Source organism: Bombina bombina, chromosome 1, assembly GCF_027579735.1.
Source record: "Bombina bombina isolate aBomBom1 chromosome 1, aBomBom1.pri, whole genome shotgun sequence".
Classification (NCBI taxonomy): domain Eukaryota; kingdom Metazoa; phylum Chordata; class Amphibia; order Anura; family Bombinatoridae; genus Bombina; species Bombina bombina.
The window spans coordinates 1,202,210,304-1,202,231,810 of NC_069499.1; the positions used below are offsets into that span (position 1 = coordinate 1,202,210,304).

At 38.2% G+C, this 21,507-nt stretch overlaps 1 protein-coding gene across 1 annotated transcript in view; it reads right to left on the reverse strand.

The window, feature by feature from the left end:
• Positions 1 to 19,254, reverse strand: part of ABI3 (ABI family member 3) — a 155,432-nt gene extending 136,178 nt beyond the window's left edge. The window contains exons 1-3 of the mRNA XM_053694550.1: positions 19,118 to 19,254; positions 18,390 to 18,557; positions 15,776 to 15,952 (exon numbers count right to left, since the gene is read on the reverse strand). Of these exons, the coding sequence (XP_053550525.1) occupies positions 15,776 to 15,952; positions 18,390 to 18,557; positions 19,118 to 19,231 (459 nt within the window). The 5' untranslated portion in view covers positions 19,232 to 19,254. The remainder of the gene's footprint in view (positions 1 to 15,775; positions 15,953 to 18,389; positions 18,558 to 19,117) is intronic.
• Between the last annotated feature and the right edge of the window lie 2,253 nt (positions 19,255 to 21,507).

The window sequence follows — 21,507 nt, forward strand, 5'->3', positions numbered from 1 at the left end:
AACATCAAAGTATTTGTTCAATTTACTAGACTTTTTAGGATTGACTACGATAGTTGTGTCGGAGTCGCCCAAAGTAACCAAAACCTCCTTAAGTAATAAGCAAAGGTGTTCTAGCTTAAATCTGAAGGATAGCACTTTAGCATCAGAAGAAGGAATTACACTGTCTGAGTCTGAGATTTCTCCCTCAGATGCTACCAACATGTCTTTTTCCTCAGGCTTATGGGACGGGATACTCTGTAAAGCCAGAACTTGATCAGAAACCTTACTAAATGTTTCCTTAAATGTCCTTTTACGCCTTCCCTGCAACATGGGGAACAAACAGTCTTGTCCACAGCACTATGTTTCAAGTTCTCTTTATTTTCTGTTTAAGCATTAATTTTCAAAAATAGATATATAGGCACACAAGTTTTAGTACTTAGTTACATTTATTGTGATTCAGTAATGTTTTTAAGATGTCATAATATTGATGGTCAGTAGATGGCAGCAGAGCCACTGAATGAAGTGGTTGGCGCGAAACTGAGGGTTTTATGATGTGACACAGTGTAACTAGCATGAGTAAGAGTGGCAACACTCGAAACCTCGCTGTTTTATGTCTGTAACTTAAACAGAAAATAAAGAGAACTTGAAACATAGTGCTGTCGACAAGACTGTTTGTATCATTCATGTTGGGGGTCCCTGGCAGAGCCCCTGTCTTCACAAGCATTATCCTCCAGTTGGTTGCTGTACTACACAATTTGCATTGAACTGCAACATGGGGAAAGCTGACAAGGCCTCAGATACCGCAAGGGATACTTGGGAAGCCATGTCTTGTAGAGAAAATCCTACAGGATTGCAAGAGGAAACACAGGGCACTTTATGTGGAGACTGAAAAAGTTGTGACGCTTGTGGAGAAAGCTGTGGCATATCTGGAACAAGAGACACCTAAACAGCAATTGACTGGGATAATGGTGGCTCATGGTCAAATATTTTATCTCTATAACTTAAAGTTCTCTCAATGCATGAAGAACAAAAAGGAACTGGAGGTTCCACCTGAGCATCAAAACATAACCGACAAGCAGCAACTTCGCCTGGGATAATGGTTTAAAAAGCTTCTTGATCCATCTTATGTAATAAATAAGGATACAGTGTAAAAATTATTTATTCGAAAATAAAACATAAATGTGGACTGTGTCTTTAAATAGAAATGTGTGTGAGTGAAACAAACCAAATAGACCTCAGGCTACCTATAAGCCTCAGTAGCTTTACTGAGGTGTCTACCTGTCCTGCAGATCATTTTCAAATACAGAGCGGTTACAGAGCTCTAACTGCTGAAAAAAACGGCTCCATGACTAAAAGTTAAAGTATAAAAACTACTATAACATACTGAGCCACCATAAATCACCTTACAGTCTCAATGCCCAAACTGCCTAAAAAAAAAACCAAACATGAAGGTTGAATAAAGTCCCATATTAAATAAGACAGCTTTTAGCTGTAACAAGTGCCAGCAATCTCCTTGCAAAAGAAAATTGAAATGGCTGTCTTCTTTCCAGTTCAAGATTATTGGATACAGAGAGCTATCGAACTTCGAGACTGCAGGAGTGTGAGTTAGCTGGACGACTCCCAAGAGTCCAGGCTGCGTTTGTGACACTTCTCAAGTGTCTGAAATTCTGTAAGTAGTTTATTATCTGCTGGGCTGGCGTGTTTTTACTACTGATTTCGCACTATGGTGGCGCCTTCTTTGTTTATATCATTTTCTGTAGATTCGTTCATCTTGGGCCACCAACAAGAGTTTTGAAGAAGCTGCCTACCACTGCTTAATCAACTGTTTATCAGCGGTTTTGGAGAGAGTTATATACTCCAGATTGACACTTATTTTGGACATTAATTTTGTTTATCACTTATTTTTGTCACTTTATTGTCACTATATATATGTATTTATAACTTAACTGTTTATATCACATCAATTCTGTTGTAAGTTGATTTAGGGTTATCACGGTTAACCCATATCTATCATACTGGTTTTTGCATATACATTATTGCACATGACCACTATTTTTTACACTCAAAAATCTGAGTTTTTTTGTGTGATTACAAAGAACTTTTTTAGTTCTGTTGTATACACTGTTGGCGCACTGATTTTTATATACTGCTAAAGAAAATTGAAATGGACTTACCTGAAAGTGCTGTCTGGCAGCAGGATAGCTTACCTGGTTTGAGATGGTGCACCACCTCACATGGACCTGTGAAGAGAGAAAAACTGAGTAAACCTACTAGTTTTTCTAGTTAGGGCAGCAGATTCTCGAGAAAATGCAGTGAGGATTGTACCTCACAAGTACTCAAGTGCTGAAAAGCCACCACTGCCCTACTGAAGAGACTGATGTGGACTAGGCTAGACCCCAGAAAAAAACAAAGTAAGCTTAATCTGCTAAAACAAATTATAAAACCTTGATTGAAGAAAACTTCTCATCAGACACCTAAATTTCACCTCCTCCTTGCACTACAGGCAAAGAGAATGACTGGAGGATTGTGGGTAGGGGAGTGGTATTTAACAGCTTTTCTGTGCTGCTCTTTGCCTCCTCCTGCTGGCCAGGAGTGATATTCCCAACAGTAATTGATGATGATCCGTGGACTCACCGTGTCATTAAAAGAAATGAAAAATACATTACTACTTATGGATTATGCTACAAATTTGTCTCAGTTACAAAGCAAGGGGACAATATTATTTCTACAAAGTTGTTGAAAAGTTTTGCCCAAACTTGTCACACTAATAGATATAGTGATAAAAATGAAATAAATAAACATTATATAGCTAACTTCCTTTTTATTTTTTGTGAAAAATCTATGTGCACCATGTTTAAAGGGACAGTCAACTCAAAATGTATCCTAAGTTATTCCTATAAAGTAGCAAACACCTATTATTGCTAACTATAGCCCAAATTTTTAATATATCTCATTTACAAGTAATAGTACTCACTTTTTGTGCCTCTGTGGGTTTAAAATGTCCGCCTGCCCCCTCTCCTATTCTGTCATCAGTGTCGTCATCAAACGTTTAATTGCAGTTACTTTTCGGTCTTACACGTTCCTGTGTTTTTTTGCGCATGCGCAATGCGTCGATGTTATGGACAGTGATGCTTGCTTGGTTAGTCTCATAATTGTTTTCTCAAATCACTTTGCCCAGTTTTGATTGAGATAAACTTCAACCTGGCAAGGGCAGACTGGACGTTCACGCAGCTTTGCACAAGTATGCCTGGCATGCAGCATGCCATTGCTTATAGGGAAACCATTGGGAATATTACCTTGGTATAAACAAAAGGTTATATGTGCATTTTTATATTGCTTCCTAATAACAATGCTTGCTAAGAAAGGTATCTGTGTATAGCATTTCAGAAAAAACATTTTTAATGGAGATAGCATTATGGGGTTAATTAAAACAAACTAAATCAAACTACAGTCTGTCTCATTACCTTATACAGAGCGCCCAATCAGTACACATTTTGCAGGATTTTACAGGTTGACTGAGAGCTCCGTATCATTTTCACAAAGTAGGAGCTCCCTGTCATGTGCTCATAATACTTTACCTTACTGCTTGTGTGCTTATTTATGAACAAATTTATTTATGAACGATCTTCAAATAGCAAATAAAAATCATTACCACATCTCATTTGTTCATAAATAAACACACAAGCAGTAAGGTAAAGTATTATGAGCAAAATGTAGCTATTTCTTGGACATTAACAGTTGAAAAATAAAAGATTATCTTTAGAGAAATGTAATGAAATGGTATAAAGTTGGGAAAAACCTGAATAACCGCATCATCTATGACTGTTAGTTAACAACAGTCCGATGCTCTTTGCACCGTACTTGACGCGAGTGCTTTTGATTACTTTTTTGATAAATAAGGGTATCGTATTCAGATCCGTGCCAGCAATGTCTGGCGAGAGTATTGACGCCAGCGAATGCACTGAGATTGACGCTTTGATAAATTGACCCCTTAAACTGAGTTATCAGGAGCCAATATCAGGAATATTGTGATTGACCCCAGAGTTAGAAATTTTATCTTACAAATAATCGCCTAGATTTAGAGTTTTGTCGGTAAAAACTTGCAGGGCTAACGCTTCTTTTTTTTCCAGCGCACCCTTAAGCCAATGCTGGTATTACGAGTTCTCTGAATGGCTGCAAATTTAGCTCCACTTCAACCCTCAATACCAGCGTTGCTTACGGTAGCGGTAAGCTAGAAAAACGTGCTCGTGCACGATTTCCCCATAGGATATAATGGGGCTGAGCTGGCTGAAAAAAAACTAACACCTGCAAAAAAGCAGCATTCAGCTCCTAACGCAGCCCCATTGTTTCCTATGGGGAAACACTTTCTAAGTCTACACCTAACACCCTAACATGAACCCCGAGTCTAAACACCCCTAACCTTACACTTATTAACCCCTAATCTGCCGCCCCCGACATCGCCGACACCTGCATTATACTATTAACCCCTAATCTGCCGCTCCGGACACCGCCGCCACCTACATTATCCCTATGAACCCCTAATCTGCTGTCCCCCAACATCGCCGACACCTATATTATATTTATTAACCCCTAATCTTCCGCCCCCAACGTCGCCGCCACCTACCTACACTTATTAACCCCTAATCTGCCGACCGGACATCGCCGCCACTATAATAAATGTATTAACCCCTAAACCGCAGCAATCCTGCCTCGCAAACACTATCATTTTTTTTATTAACCCCTAATCTGCCCCCCCAATGTCGCCGCAACCTACCTACAATTATTAACCCCTAATCTGCCGCACCCAATGTCACCGCTACTATAATAAAGTTATTAACCCCTAAACCTAACCCTAACACCCCCATAAGTTAAATATAATTTAAATCAATCTAAATAAATTTACTATAATTAAATAAATTAATCCTATTTAAAAATAAATACCTATAAAATAAACCCTAATATAGCTACAATTATAACTAATAGTTACATTGTAGCTATTTTAGGATTTATATTTATTTTACAGGCAATTTAAACTAGGTACAATAACTATTAAATAGTTATTAACTATTTAATAGCTACCTAGTTAAAAAAAATACAAAATTACCTGTAAAATAAATCCTAACCTAAGTTACAAATACACCTAACACTACACTATCAATAAATTAATTAAATAAATTAACTACAATGATCTAAACTAAAATACAATTAAATAAACTAAACTATATTACAAAAAACAAACACTAAATTACAAAAAATAAAAAATATTACAAGAATTTAAATCTAATTACACCTAATCTAAGCCCCCTAATAAAATAAAAAAGCCCCCCAAAACAATAAAATTCCCTACCCTATACTAAATTACAAAAGTAATCATCTCTTTTACCAGCCCTTAAAAGGGCTTTTTGCGGGGCATTGCCCCAAAGTAATCAGCTCTTTTACCTGTAAAAGAAAATACAAGACCCCCCCCAACATTACAACCCACCATTCACACTCCCCTACTCTAAAACCCACCCGATCCCCCCTTAAAAAACCTAACACTACCCCATTGAAAATCACCCTACCTTGAGCCGTGTTTACCCAGCCAGGCACCGATGGGCCACAAGAGGACATCCGGAGTGGCAGAAGTCTTCATCCGATCGGGTAGAAGAGGTCCTCCATCCAGCAGAAGTGGCATCTTCTATCTTCATCCATCCGGCGCTGAGCGGGTCCATCTTCAAGACATCCGACGTGGAGCATCCTCTTCTTCCAGACAACTAACGTCGAAATGAAGGTTCCTTTAAATTACGTCATCCAAGATGGCATCCCTCGAATTCCGATTGTAATCAGCCAATCGGACTGAAGTTCAATCCAATTGGCTGATTGGATCAGCCAATAGAATTGACCTCGCATCCTATTAGCCAATCGAAATTCGAGGGACGCCATCTTGGATGACGTCATTTAAAGGAAGCTTCATTCTTCGTTAGTCGTCGGGAAGAAGAGGATGCTCCGCATCGGATGTCTTGAAGATGGACCCGCTCCACGCCTGATGGATAGAGATAGAAGATGCCGCTTGGATGAAAACTTCTGCTGGATGGAGGACCTCTTCTGCCCCGATCGGATGAAGACTTCTGCCACTCCGGATGTCCTATTCTGGCCCATCGGTGCCCGGCTGGGTGAACACGGCTCAAGGTAGGGTGATCTTCAATGGGGTAGTGTTAGGTTTTTTTAAGGGGGGATCGGGTGGGTTTTAGAGTAGGGGTGTGTGGGTGGTGGGTTGTAATGTTGGGGGGTCTTGTATTTTCTTCTACAGGTAAAAGAGATGATTACTTTGGGGCAATACCCCGCAAAAATCCCTTTTTAGGGCTGGTAAAAGAGCTGATTACTTTTGTAATTTAGTATAGGGTAGGGAATTTTATTATTTTGGGGGGCTTTTTTATTTTATTAGGGGGCTTAGATTAGGTGTAATTAGATTAAAATTCTTGTAATATTTATTTATTTTTTGTAATTTAGTGGGGGGGGTTTTGTAATATAGTTTAGTTTATTTAATTGTATTTTAGTTTAGATCATTGTAGGTAATTTATTTAATTAATTTATTGATAGTGTAGTGTTAGGTTAGGATTTATTTTACAGGTAATGTTGTAATTTTTTAAACTAGGTAGCTATTAAATAGTTAATAACTATTTAATAGCTATTGTACCTAGTTAAAAAAAATACAAAGTTGCCTGTAAAATAAATATAAATCCTAAAATAGCTACAATGTATATATAATATATTGTAGCTATATTAGGGTTTATTTTATAGGTAAGTATTTATTTTTAAATAGGATTAATTTATTTAATTATAGTAAATTTATTTAGATTGATTTAAATTATATTTAATTTAGGGGGGTGTTAGGGTTAGACTTAGGTTTAGGGGTTAATAACTTTATTATAGTAGCGGCGACGTTGGGTGCGGCAGATTAGGGGTTAATAATTGTAGGTAGGTTGCGGCGACGTGGGGGGGCAGATAAGGGGTTAATAAAATTTATTATAGTGTTTGCGAGGCGGGATTGCTGCGGTTTAGGGGTTAATACATTTATTATAGTGGCGGCGATGTCTGGTCGGCAGATTAGGGGTTAATAAGTGTAGGTAGGTGGCAGCGACGTTGGGGGGGGCAGATTAGGAGTTAATAAATATAATGTAGGTGTCAGCGATGTTAGGGACAGCAGATTAGGGGTTCATAGGTATAATGTAGGTGGCGGCGGTGCCCGGTCGGCAGATTAGAGGTTAAATAATTTTATTATAGTGTTTTCGATATGGGGGGGCTCGGTGTAGGGGTTCATAGGTAGTTTATGGGTATTAGTGTACTTTATAGCACTGTAGTTAAGAGCTTTATGTTCCGGCGTTAACCCATAAAACTCTTAACTACTGACTTTTTTATGCGGTTGGAGTCTTGGAGGTAGAGGCTGTACCTCTCACTTCTTCCAAGACTCGTAATACCAGCGTTAGGCAAATCCCATTAAAAAGATAGGATAAGCAAACGACGTAAGGGGATTTGCGGTAGCCAAAAGTCGCATAAGAAAAGTGAGCGGTACACCTGTACCTGCCATACTTGTAATACCAGCGGGCATTAAAAAGCAGCATTAGGACCCCTTAACGCTGCTTTTTAAGGCTAACGCAGAACTCTAAATCTAGGCAAATGTGTTTATGAAGAAGTAGAAATTATAACATGTGTAAAGACCAGTAATTATAGAGTTAATATAGTACTAGTGCATTTCTATGATGAAATAGGGCATATAATTACCATAAATATCCACTTGCGTGCCAGGCGAGTAACTGCTAAAATTTACCAGCTCGCAAGAAACGTTAATCGCCTGGTGGTGTCTGTGTGTTTTAAATTTAAATAAAAAAATACAAAGTAAACCTTGCTTCTTGTTTCTTTTAAAAGTATACAGCATAACCTGTTTTGAGCTGTTATACAACAGTCCCACTGCCCCCCCCCCATGTCATTTATCATCCATTTCTTTTAAAAAAGGACTCTCTCTTTTTCATATTGTCTGTCCTTTCCTCTTTTTTTTTTTCTTTTTTTTTTGGCATCATCTACTTTCTTCTTTTTTATCAAGGGTTTAATGACCTAAAAGGGATACTAAACTCAAATGTTTTCTTTAATGAATCAGATAAAGCAGGCAATTTTAATCAACTTTCTAATTTACTCCTATTATCAATTTTTCTTTGTTCTCTTGCTATCTTTATTTAAAAAGCAGGAATGTAAACCAGGAATAAAGAATATATATTGCTAGATTGTTTTTTTTTAATTAAATATTCTATTTGAGATCCAGTTTTATGTTCTTTGTTTGGCTGGGGGAACACTATAATTGTGTTACAAGGCTCTCTAGTAAAACATATCTATAATTATTGCATATGAATGTAAATATTATGACCAACAGTGGGTGTGCTATGACATTTCTTTATTTAAAAATGTGTAATTATTGAAAAGGTTAGAAAGCTCTGGACTTGCACCCGAGATGTAATTTTTTTTATTATGACAAAGTGAAGAAAATGATGCTGAGAATGAGGAACTTTCACATTCCCTCATCTAGTCTATTTCCCTCTCAAAAAAACCTACTTCTCTTTTTCATTCAGCCACTGCGGTTTCACAAGACGCCAGTTGATACAGCTTCTCACTCAATGAACACGTATCAGCAAAACGCCCATTTTTTTATAAACAGTACTGCTATTATTTATTTAGGTACTTGAAAAAGTCCTAAAATAGTTAAGGCTTACTTGGTTATTCTATGTTAAAGGGACATACAACTGAATATTAAACTAAAGCTATATAGTCCCTATGTACCATTTTAAAAATCTTTGCAATAGAAATGTTAACAAATATAGTTTTAGACATTTTTAACAGTAAGGCTGACAACTTGTATATTCTCCAGTGAAGGTTAAACAGCATTTAGACAAGGGGGTAGATTTATCAAACCCCGGGCTATAGCAAATCATGTACGCCCTGCATCACTAAATGCTGACAGCATATGCTGTCGGCATTTAACATTGCACAAGCATTTCACAAGAAATGCTTGTGCAGTACCGCCCCCTGCACATTTACGACCAATCGGCTGCTAGCAGGGGGTGTCAATCATCCCGATCGTATCTGATCTTATGACCTCTGATTCTTAACTTCTGTTTCTGGCGAACCGGAAACTTTGGAGGTAGGTTGCAGCACCCGCTGTTTAATAAATCTACCCCAAGGGATTAAAGAAATATCATTTAGAGTTTAATAAAACAGGGATTAAACATATAGGGGTCAATAGCTAAATGCCATTTCTTGATGGTACAGTTGGGATTTCAATTTTTTTCTGTGTTTCCTACAGATCTCATTAGCTGTACAACTTGTCATGTATATGTATTAAATACATACACATAGGTAAATGTCTGTTCCTTTCATTACCAAGGGACTGTACAATAGTGCTGAATATATTTTCTCAGCACCTTTTATGTATAGAATTTGTTGTGTCCATTTTGTTCCCAAATTAAAGTGCCAAACCCGTTGTCAAGGGGAGGGGGTGATTGCCAAAGCCATTGCCGTTTATGAATCGTAAAGGTAATTTTCCCACTATCTGCTCGGATCTCATCCAAATATTTCCCAATATGGAAATATTTTTATTACTTGGATTGAGATTGCTCTGAACTTGAAAAACAAGGAATGGGTTGGAAAACAAAAGCTGCAGACAAAAGCGTGGCATTAACCCCATTGTAGCAGAACAGGATACTAAAAAGAACAGCTGTTTTGTTTTACTAGAACCACATGCACATTTGTTTGATTTTGAATAGGTGCAAATATGGGGTTCAATCACAATCGTTTGTAAAAATGTATCTAATGCTTTTCAACAGAAATAAAACATTAAAGTCTATGGGGATTTTTGTAGATAAATCAATTGATACGTTTTTCTAAACATTTGTAATCGACCCCTATATAGTTTATCCTGTAGCAGCAGGTGAGATATATTATTTATGGTGTCATAAAATCATCAAAAAAAATTATAACCTTATATATACACCATTCCTTGTGCCCTGTCTTTAAATATCATATTTATTATCCTCCCCTACCTCTGCACTTCCAATGAGGCTTTTAGAAATAATAGCATTCAATACGGACAAAAAGAAGCTTTATAATACCTTTAAATCAAAGAGAAAGAAAGAGGCGCCTCATGGGACAGTATCGTACCAACCAGAAATGTCAGATAATGAGACAGCACGTAATGAGATATACTTACAAGGATAGCGGCATATGAGGATGCCTAGTAGAGCGGGACAGTGCGTGGAGACGTCAGGTCACGGGGCCCGTTCAGCCAATCAGCGGCCACAGAAAATCAGCATCAGACGTCAAAGCTGTTCCGGGAGTAGCCAATGTCAGGCTTCACATATGGACAGGCAGGTCAGCAAACCAATCAGGATAATGAATCAGGCTGACCCGTAGGTCGAGAAACGCGTTGCTGTTTGCCATTTGTTTTTAAATAACTCAATAAATACAAGTTTTTATCTATACCACTTCTTGCTCTACATTATCCTGATTCATTATCCTGATTGGTTTGCTGACCTGCCTGTCCATATGTGAAGCCTGACATTGGCTACTCCCGGAACAGCTTTGATGTCTGATGCTGATTTTCTGTGGCCACTGATTGGCTGATCGGGCCCCGTGACCTGACGTCTCCACGCACTGTTGTGTTTGTCTGTCGGGCGACCTAAAGTCCCGTCCTGCTCTACTAGGCATCCTCATATGCCGCTATCCTTGTGAGTATATCTCATTACGTGCTGTCTCATTATCTGACATTTCTGGTTGGTACGATACTGTCCCATGAGGCACCTCTTTCTTTCTTTTTGATTTACAGGCATCCACCTTCACTTTCCAAGAGTGCTGCCTGCTTCTCTGGAAGACTCTGGGAACATCCACTATCTGAACGCCCTTATGAACTTTGCGCACCTCATATAGAGACTTGATTTACTCTATATTTATTGTTTATAATACCTTGCCTGTGCTCTGTAATATTAACGAGCAGAAAGAAAAGAGCTTTTTATGATTGCTCTGTTGCTTGCATTTAACTATGTGTTTAACCTATACAATGTCATCTCCAGAGCAGCAATGCACAAGAAGGTGTGAGCTGTACATACTCAACTTTTCAACAAATGATACCAAGATAATCAAGTCAATTTGATAAAAAATATCCTAAAGTTGTATGCATCTGAGCCATGACACTTTATTTTGATTTTTATGTTCCAAAAAAATAGATGCGGAACTCAACAATGGATCAGCAAACTGATCAGAATCAGAAATGGTATCTTGCTGCAATATCTACCATCTGGGATGTCACTGGTTAAGATCTCATTAGCTATTACATCTCAGTGCAAGAGTGCTTTAGATGATAATCAAGGTGTTTGGCTCTAAATTTATGCCACCAGCTAAACTTATGCACAGATGGCATTGCTGCAGCCAAATCGTGCTCATCACGACAGAGGGTGGCAATGTTTTGCAATATAATTAAATAACAATAAAATTAAGTGTCTTACTAAACAGTAAAAAAAAAAAAAAAAAATTAAAAAGTAAATATGAAACAAAACAATGTATTATTACAAAATGTTACTGTTGCCCTTTTATGTTCCTTTAACATGGATTGTATATAACAGTGTTGCATTTTATCTATTGCTTAATCTAATTCTTTCAGAATACACCACTTTAAAGAGACATGAAACACAATGTTTTCATTACTCAGATATGGCTAGAATACGAGTTTTGCGTTATACTGAAAAAGCAACGTTATCAGGTTATAACGCTGCTTTTTCACTACTGCTGGTATTACGAGTCTTGAAGATTTAGGGGCACCGCACACTTTTTTAGCCTTAGCGCAAATCAACTTACGCAATTTGCGCATAGTCTTTTTTCTATGGGACTTCCATAGCTCCGGTATTACGTGTTTGTCCTGGGAGGCCAAAAAGTGAGCGGTACATCCTATCCCGTCAAGATTCGTACTGCATTTTAAAGTCAGTAGTTATGAGTTTTACACTACAAAGCTGTAGCATAAAACTCATAACTAAAGTTCTAAAAAGTACACTAACAACCATAAACTACCTGTTAACCCCTAAACTGAGGCCCTCCCACATCACAAACACTAAAATAAAAATATTTACCCCTAATCTGTCGCTCCGGACATCGCTGCCACTATAATAAACATATTAACCCCGAAACCGCCGTACTCCCGCCTCACAAACACTAGTTAAATATTATTAACCCCTAATCTGCTGTCCCTAACATCGCGTCACCTACCTACATTTATTAACCCCTAATCTGCCGCCCCCAATGTCGCCACTGCCACTATATTACATTTATTAACCCCTAAATCTAAGTCTAACCCTAACCCTAACACCCCTTAACCTAAATATAATTTAAATAAATCTAAATAAAACCTACTATTATCACCTAAATTATTCCTATTTAAAACTAAATACTTACCTGTAAAATAAACCCTAAGCTAGCTACAATATAGTTACATTGTATCTAGTTTAGGTTTTATTTTATTTTACAGGCAATTTTGTATTTATTTTAACTAGGTAGAATAGTTTTTAAATAGTTATTAACTATTTAATAACTACCTAGCTAAAATAAATACAAATTTACCTGTAAAATAAAACTTAACCTAAGTTACACTAACATCTAATCTAACCCTACAATTAATAAAATTACCTAAATGAAATACAATTAAATAAATTAAAAAAAAATTGCTAAATTACAAAAAACAAACAAACACTAAATTACAGAAAATAAAAAATAAATTACAAGATCTTTAAACTAATTACACCTAATCTAAGAGCCCTATCAAAATAAAAAAAAGCCCACCCAAAATAAAAAAAAACTAGCTTAAACTAAACTATCAATAGCCCTTAAAAGGGCCTTTTGCGGGGCATTGCCCCAAAGAAATCTGCTCTTTTACCTGAAAAATAAAATACACACAACCCCCCCAACAGTAAAACCCACCACCCACACAACCAACCCCCCAAATAAAAGCCTAACTAAAAATACTTAAGCTCCCCATTGCCCTGAAAAGGGCATTTGGATGGGCATTGCCCTTAAAAGGGCATTTAGCTCTATTGCTGCCCAAAGCGCTAACCTAAAAATAAAACCCAACCAATACACTATAAAAAAATACTAACACTAACCCCCGAAGATTCACTTATTGGGAGAAGTCTTCATCCAAGCGGCAAGATGTCCTCAACAAAGCCGGCAAAAGTGGTCCTCCAGACGGGCAGAAGTGGTCCTCCAGACGGGCAGAAGTCTTCATCCAGACGGCATCTTCTATTTTCATCCATCCGGCGTGGAGTGGGTCCATCTTCAAGACATCCGAAGCGGAGCATCCTCTTCTTCCGACGGACTAACGACGAATGAAGGTTCCTTTAAATGGTGTCATCCAAGATGGCGTACCTTAGATTAAGATTGGCTGATAGAATTCTATCAGCCAATCGGAATTAAGGTTGAAAAAAATCCTATTGGCTGATTGGATCAGCCAATAGGATTGAAGTTCAATCCTATTGGCTGATCCAATCAGCCAATAGGATTGAGCTTGCATTCTATTGGCTGTTCCAGTCAGCCAATGGAATGCAAGCTCAATCCTATTGGCTGATCCAATCAGCCAATAGGATTTTTTCAACCTTAATTCCGATTGGCTGATAGAATTCTATCAGCCAATCAGAATCTAAGGGACGCCATCTTGGATGACGTAATTTAAAGGAAACTTCATTCGTCGTTAGTCCGTCGGAAGAAGAGGATGCTCCGTGCCGGATGTCTTGAAGATGGACCCGCTCCATGCCTGATGGATGAAGATAAAAGATGCTGTCTGGATGAAGACTTCTGCCCATCTGGAGGACCACTTCTGCCCGTCTGGAGGACCACTTCTGCCAGCTTCGTTGAGGACATCTTGCCGCTTGGATGAAGACTTCTCCCGGTAAGTGAATCTTCAGGTTTAGTGTTAGGATTTTTTAAGGGTGTATTGGGTGGGTTTTATTTTTAGGTTAGGGCTTTGGGCAGCAATAGAGCTAAATGCCCTTTTAAGGGCAATGCCCATCCAAATGCCCTTTTCAGGGCAATGGGGAGCTTAGGTTTTTTAGTTAGGCTTTTATTTGGGGGGTTGGTTGTGTGGGTGGTGGGTTTTACTGTTGGGGGGGTTGTTTGTATTTCTTTTTCAGGTAAAAGAGCTGATTTCTTTGGGGCAATGCCCCGCAAAAGGCCCTTTTCAGGGCTATTGATAGTTTAGTTTAGGCTAGGGTTTTTTTTTTTATTTTGGGTGGGCTTTTGTATTTTGATAGGTCTCTTTGATTAGGTGTAATGAGTTTGAAGATCTTGTAATTTGTTTTTTATTTTTTGTAATTTAGCTAATTTTATTTAATTTATTTAATTGTATTTAATTTAGCTAATTTATTTAATTGTAGTGTAGTGATAGGTGTTAGTGTAACTTAGGTTAGGTTTTATTTTACAGGTAAATTTGTATTTATTTTAGCTAGGTAGTTAGTAAATAGTTAATAACTATATATTATATGATAACATAAATAAATACAAACTTGCCTGTAAAATAAAAATAAAACCTAAGCTAGATACAATGTAACTATTAGTTATATTGTAGCTATCTTAGGGTTTATTTTACAGGTACTGTAAGTATTTAGTTTTAAATAGGAATAATTTAGGTGATAATAGTAGGTTTTATTTAGATTTATTTAAATAATATTTAAGTTAGGGGATGTTAGGGTTAGACTTAGATTTAGGGGTTAATAAATTTAGTATAGCGGCGGCGACATTGGGGGCTGCAGATTAGGGGTTAATAAATGTAGGTAGGTGGCGGCGATGTTAGGGACAGCAGATTAGGGGTTAATAATATTTAACCAATGTTTGCGAGGTGGGAGTGAGGCGGATTAGGGGTTAATATGTTTATTATAGTGGCGGCGATGTCCGGAGCAAAAGATTAGGGGTTAATAAGTATAATGTAGGTGTCGGCGATGTCGGGGGCAGCAGATTAGGGGTTAATAAGTGTAAGATTAGGGGTGTTTAGACTCGGGGTTCATGTTAGGGTGTTAGGTGTAAACATAACTTTTATTTCCCCCTAGGAATCAATGGGGCTGCGTTACTGAGTTTTACGCTGCTTTTTTGGAGGTAATAGACGTTTTTTCAGCCGGCTCTCCCCATTGATGTCTATGGGGAAATCGTGCACAAGCACGTACAACCAGCTCACCGCTGACTTAAGCAGCGCTGGTATTGGAGTTCAGTGTGGAGCTCAATTTTGCTCTACGCTCACTTCTTGCCTGTTAACGCCGGGTTTGTAAAAACCTGTAATACCAGCGCTGCAGGTAAGTGAGCGGTGACAAAGTACACGTTAGCAACGCACCCTTGTTACTGCAAAATTCGTAATCTGGCCAATAGAGAACACAATTTTAAACAACTTTCCAAATTTCTTCTATTATTAAATTTGCTTTGTTATCTTTGTATGCTTTGTTGAGCGAGCAGCAATGTACTACTGGGAGCTAGCTGAAGACATCTAGTGAGCCAATGACAAGAGGCATACATAGGCAGCCACCAATCAGCAGCTAGCTCCAAGTAGTGCATTGCTGCTCCGGAGCCTACATAGGCATGCTTTTCAACAAAGGATAACAAAAAATTGAAAGAAGAAATAAACTGAAAATGTGTTTAAATCTGCATACTCTATCTGAATCTTGAAAGTTTAATTTGGACTTTACTGTCCCTTTAAGCAATGAGATATTTCTAATTATCCACAATGTACTTATAAGATCAGTATCCTCACCTTAATCCCATGGCCAACATCATCAAGGCTGGCAAAGTTTATAGTACTCCTGATATATTGAGATTGGAGAGCCTGGTCTTCCGCTGTCAGGATCTTCTGTGCCTGTGGGATTTTCTTTGTGCAAGTAAGAGCACCAATCTTCCTACGGGAAACCTTTTCTTTATGAATATCTACAAGCTGCAGAAATAAAATTGTATATTAAATGAAATAATGCAAACATGCATATATATATATATATATATATATATATATATATATATATATATATATATTAAACCTTTAGCAGGCATCGACATATGCATACACCCTGGCACACCCGCACCTACACAATGCATATATTCTGTGATGCAATCACACTGTTATGCACACATACCACAATAGACACACAGATGTCCCATGTTATATATTTTAATAACAATAGCCTTTGGGGACCAGAGTCCTTAAAGGAATATGTAACAGTGCTCTTTTAGTTTTAAAAATAGAAAGAAAAAAAAAAAAGCTTAATCAAAGTAAACATAAAAATATACAGATTGTAATACAAACAACAAACAATATACTTGGTTTCTTACAAAGTGAACAATTAGAAATTTTCAGTGTAGCCACTGCCTTTAGTCTGTGTCTGAGTGTGTTTGTGTGTTTCTTTGTGTGTCTGCTAGAGTGTCTATATGTGAATCCTTATGTGTGAGTGTGTGTTTCAGTATATGAGTGTGTCTGTGTGTTTCTGTGTTTGTTTGTTACTACCTTTACAACATTTCCAAGTTTGACTACACTTAAAGGGCCACTAAACCCAAAATCTTTCTTTCATGATTCAGATAGAGAATAGAAATTTAAACAACATTACAATTTACTTCCATTATTTATTTTGCTTCATTTTTAAGATATCCTTAGTTGAAGAAAAAACAATGCACATGGTGAGCCAATCACACGAGGCTTCTATGTGCAGCAACCAATCAGCAGCTACTGAGCATATCTAGATATGCTTTTCAGCAAAGAATATCAAGAGAATAAAACAAATTAGATAATATAAGTAAATTAGAAAGATGTTTAAAATTGCATTCTCTTTCTAAACCATGAAAGAAAAAAAAGTGTCATGTCCCTTTAAGAATAAAGTGCATATAAGTTTTAGTCACTAGGTCAAAAACTGCACATGTCAAATGGTTAAGTAAGGGGCCCCAAAATTTCTAGTGGCGCCCCTTATTGGTCACAAGGCAGAGCAGGATTCAACAGGTAGGTAGATCAATTTTAACATCTTTGACAAAGAAACTATAGAGCACCCAGGAGTTCACAATAAAAAACCTATTCTTGGGCAAGGAAGATAAGAGGGAGGTGCTTGAAATTGGCGCAGGTTCCCGCCAGGGAGGACGCATAGGTGCGCATAATGAGAAAACAGATCGACACTCACTGCGCACAGCAATGACATCACCGTCACGCGCTGTGTTGCCATGACAATGGCTGGAGGAGCGGAGGTGGCTGAACAAGGCAGCAGGTAAGTGACAAATTTCATGGGCCCACGTTCAGAACAGTGTACAGTCTGGCATTACAAGTCCATGGTAAAACAGAATATCCAGAGAATGTTTAGAATGTGTTTAGCATCTCCTTAGTGTGCCCTATACTTTCAATGGATAGTGCAGCCTTGCTAAGAATTGCTCAAATTATAAGTTGTGAGTTATGTGTTGCTCAAGTGCAACACATAACAGCACTTAAAAAGTTAGCTCAATGTATATATATATATATTTAATTAATAAAAATAACATTTTCTTATGAGTGAAGAACAATGCTATTTAAACTATTTTTTAACACACCTTAAGATTTAGAGCACTTTGGCTTAGCACACCTTAGCTAAAGCTAGAACAGGGTTTTGTAGTGCTGCTTAAAAGAATTGGTGGAGAGAAAGGGAGGGGAGTTGGCACAGCCACATTATGTGACCTCCATATGTAAGCGCTGATAATTTTGCACTCCACTTGTAATCTAAGCCAATATCAGCTGCCAAGAAACAAGAGCAAAATATGATTAACCCCTTAGTTAGCTAGGAACCAAATTACCTAAGGAATTAAAATCACCCATATGTCCTGTAGAAACCGCAAGTAAAAGGTTGAGTTCAATGCATAACCCATTGGACTGTAACATTAATTCTTTAACAGCAGGATTACAGGGATCTGTTTTACATAAAGCAAATATTGATCAATACAATATACCATTAGTGTTTTTTTTTAAAGATTACAATGCAAAGACGAGTAACAATATAGTTAAATATTCTAAGCAGCAATTGCTAGAGTTTTAGGCAGAGTTTACAAGCTGTAATAGGAGGAGTTATAAGATAATTTTATAGGGGACAAATCAATGTTATAGAGAGCAATAGACAGAGTTACATGGAGAGTAGAATGAATCAATAAAGGCAGTTGTAGTGCAAGGATAAAAGGAACAATCAGTGCTATTGGGGAAGTTATGTTGAACAAGAACATGAATTTTATGTAAGGGTTTTATGTAGAAAAAGGTGGAGGAGGAAGAGTTATAGGGAGGAATTAAATGTAGCAGTAGAAAGTAATAAACAGTATATGGGTTGTATGGAGTAAAATAAGAAGGTAGCTGGAGTTTTAGATCTTCAGTGACCCACCTGAGTTATTAAGATTACTCTTTTTTCCTCTTGTTGCAGGATTTGACTTTGTTCCTCTAACATGGACACCAACTCCTGGGCAGCTGCTCTCACCTGATAGGCAACACTGGCCAAGGATTGTGTGAGGAGAGACATGGTATTCTGCAGGGCTTGGCTCCTGTCAGAGGCCTAGGAGTAAAATAGGAGTTAGATTTATTCAATGTTTAGAAACTAGGTATCAGTTGCTACTTCGATTTAATGTGACAGGTTGTGATGCTTTTTTATCTTTTAATTAAGAATAATACGTTTGTCATATGAATTCAAATTGCTGATGTATGCTTAATTCATATTTCCTGAGGTTAAATAATTGTTCCTTTATTTTGTATTTTCTTGTGTTTAACCACTGTGTTGACTTACACTGCAACTTTATGAATGGACAGATTAATAAATTTTCTATTTTAGGCCATCATATTAAATTTGTAAGCTATTCAATACTTTAAATGGAAACTGTGCTTTTTATCATGCAATTTCACATTAAGCCAGTGCTATAGACACAGTCAAAACTTTAACAAAGAAAAAGCTAGCATTTTGCTAATGTGTAACTTTAACCAATTTTACTAGGTTTGTGCATTTGAATTAAATAACTCTAAATAGAAAACTTTGAATTAAAAAAGTTTACCAATAAATGTAAACAAATATTCTTTTAATGTTTTTCACATTGAAGTCTCGGTCTCTCTGTCTGAACTCACCTCCATATAATTCTTCTCACAGTATTCTGCAACATTCTGCAGGCTTTTGTAGCTGTCTTTCAGGGCTTGTCTCGCTGCAGACACTTGTCCAGTGCTGTTTTGCATAGCAGACATCCTGCTGTTTAGCTCACAGAGCGTCTGTGTGTGTGAGAATGCAAGAGACTGCGGCTCTGAGATACTTCCTCACTATAAACCACAGTACAGAAAGAGCTGAGACAAAATATGTTGTTTTTTTTTTGCTGATTCTTTCTCCACCTATCCCCTTGCCAGCTGTCTGCTAATATTGTTCCAGACAATGTCACTATACACCTAAATAGAACATCTTTCTATACCTACTCTATTGTGTGCACTTTTCGATCTCTTTTAGTGTCACTGTATATAAAAATTGTTCCCACCGCCTTAAATTTGCATTTCTAGTGGTAGTTTCAGTAAAATTATTGAAATAAATATTCCCTAATGGTCAGAACAAATAGGGCAAGTAAATGATTTTCAATGATATATACCCTGGTTGCCCAACTGGGTCCTTCTGCACTAGTTTTATGGCCCCAGATAAGAACAAGAACTAAAACTGGAAATGTATTGGTATTTTTATAGCCATAATTTTATATCTGACCATAAAATATTGATCTGTGGTCCCCACTTGCTTAGAGATCCTAGGTTGTTTATATTACCTGGTAATGACTCAAGTTGTTAATTGTTGACCCACTGGCGGTCTGATCAGCTTTAGGGGCCCATTTATCAAGCTCCGGATGGAGCTTGAGGTCTCGTGTTTCTGGCGAGCCTGCAGGCACGCCAGAAACAGCGGTTATGAAGCAGCGGTCAAAAGAGCGCTGCTTCATAACCCTGCCCGCCTGCTCTGAGCAGGCGGACAGACATTGCCGCAATTCAACCCGATCGAGAACGATCGGATTGATTGACACCTCCATGCTGGCGGCCGAGAGCTGCTGGTGCAATGCCGAATACGGACCTGATCCGCACTGTCGGATAAATATCCCCCTTAGTATTTAATATGATGGTGCACAGAGTATATCTAGCTATGCAAATGCAAGTGATAACTTTTAATAGAAGCATTTTTCCTTATTCATGCATATTGTATAAATGCTTCTATTCAAAAGGGCAATGCTCACATGTGAATTCCAATTTTGGCTGGAATGACCCTTAAAAGAGTGGTGCAATTCAAATGTGAAAGTTTTTTGATTATTTTTGTAAACATTTTTCTTTTAAAAAACATATAGCTAGGGCGGAGTCAGGCCACGCTGGAAGATGGCCGCACACTAGGAGGGCTCCTCCTAAACCCATTATGGCTACATTTATTTAACCCCTTAATGACCACAGCACTTTTCCATTTTCTGTCGGTTTGGGACCAAGGCTATTTTTACATTTTTATACACAAAGAACGTGCACCCTGAGGAGTTACAATAAAAATGAACATGCATGGAAGTTATTCCAGCTTCTGTTCTATCTCATGGAGTGCTGTTCTCTCTCTTTTGAATTTTATGCAAATTGCTCTTAGGTCACCCTAAGAGTAATGGGGAAACCAGACGTGGACTCCATGCACACTTGCCCTTAGAGAGATACAACTGCACCTCACTGACGAGGCCCATAGGAGGCCGAAACGATCAGCTGAGGTTGCTTCTCGGGCCTTTGGCTTGGATCAAGTGCAGTTTTCTGTGCTTGGTCTTGGCTGAAAGATTTGCTGCCTGGAGACCTGCTCCTTCGGCCTGGGGTCCTTTCCCTTTGGGGTTTGGGCTCCTGCTGCTATTGGGGGGGTTGCTACTCCTTAGGCGTAGAGCAACTGGGTAGTAGGGCCGTCCCCTTGGCCTTGTGGCATCGTCCCTGGACTTCAGCCACATGCTGCTTTTGGGGGGGGGGGGCGCTCTGAAATCCAGCCTAAAGAGGCAATAGGGCAAATATGGCTACCAATGTGCCAAATGTTCCCCATACACTTTGGGTGTTGATTTCTGAGGACTTTCGAGAGAAGATTGGTTTGGCTCATGTCCAGCAGGTGGTTTTGGAGGGTGTTTTGAAGATGCCAAGAGCAAGTTTGCATTGTGTTCAGTCATTCCCTTCAAGAGGGATTTGTGATGTGGCTTTCACCGATGAGCATTATTTACAGACCTGCTATCAACGGACTATTGATATGGCTGCTGCTCCAGAGTTGGTTGGCATGAAATTTGTTGCCTGTGTGCAGAGGGAGAGAAGAATCCTGGTGACAGTACATATGTACAACCCTTGGGTCACTGATGTGGAAATTCGTCTGTTTCTTTGTCACTACTTTGATGATGTTCAAGGAGGTAGCAAGCTGAAGAATCAGTTTGGGACTTTCAATGGAAAGCGCAGGTTCTGGGTGCGATTTGTGCCAGATGAATTAGGTATTGGTGGAAAGAAAC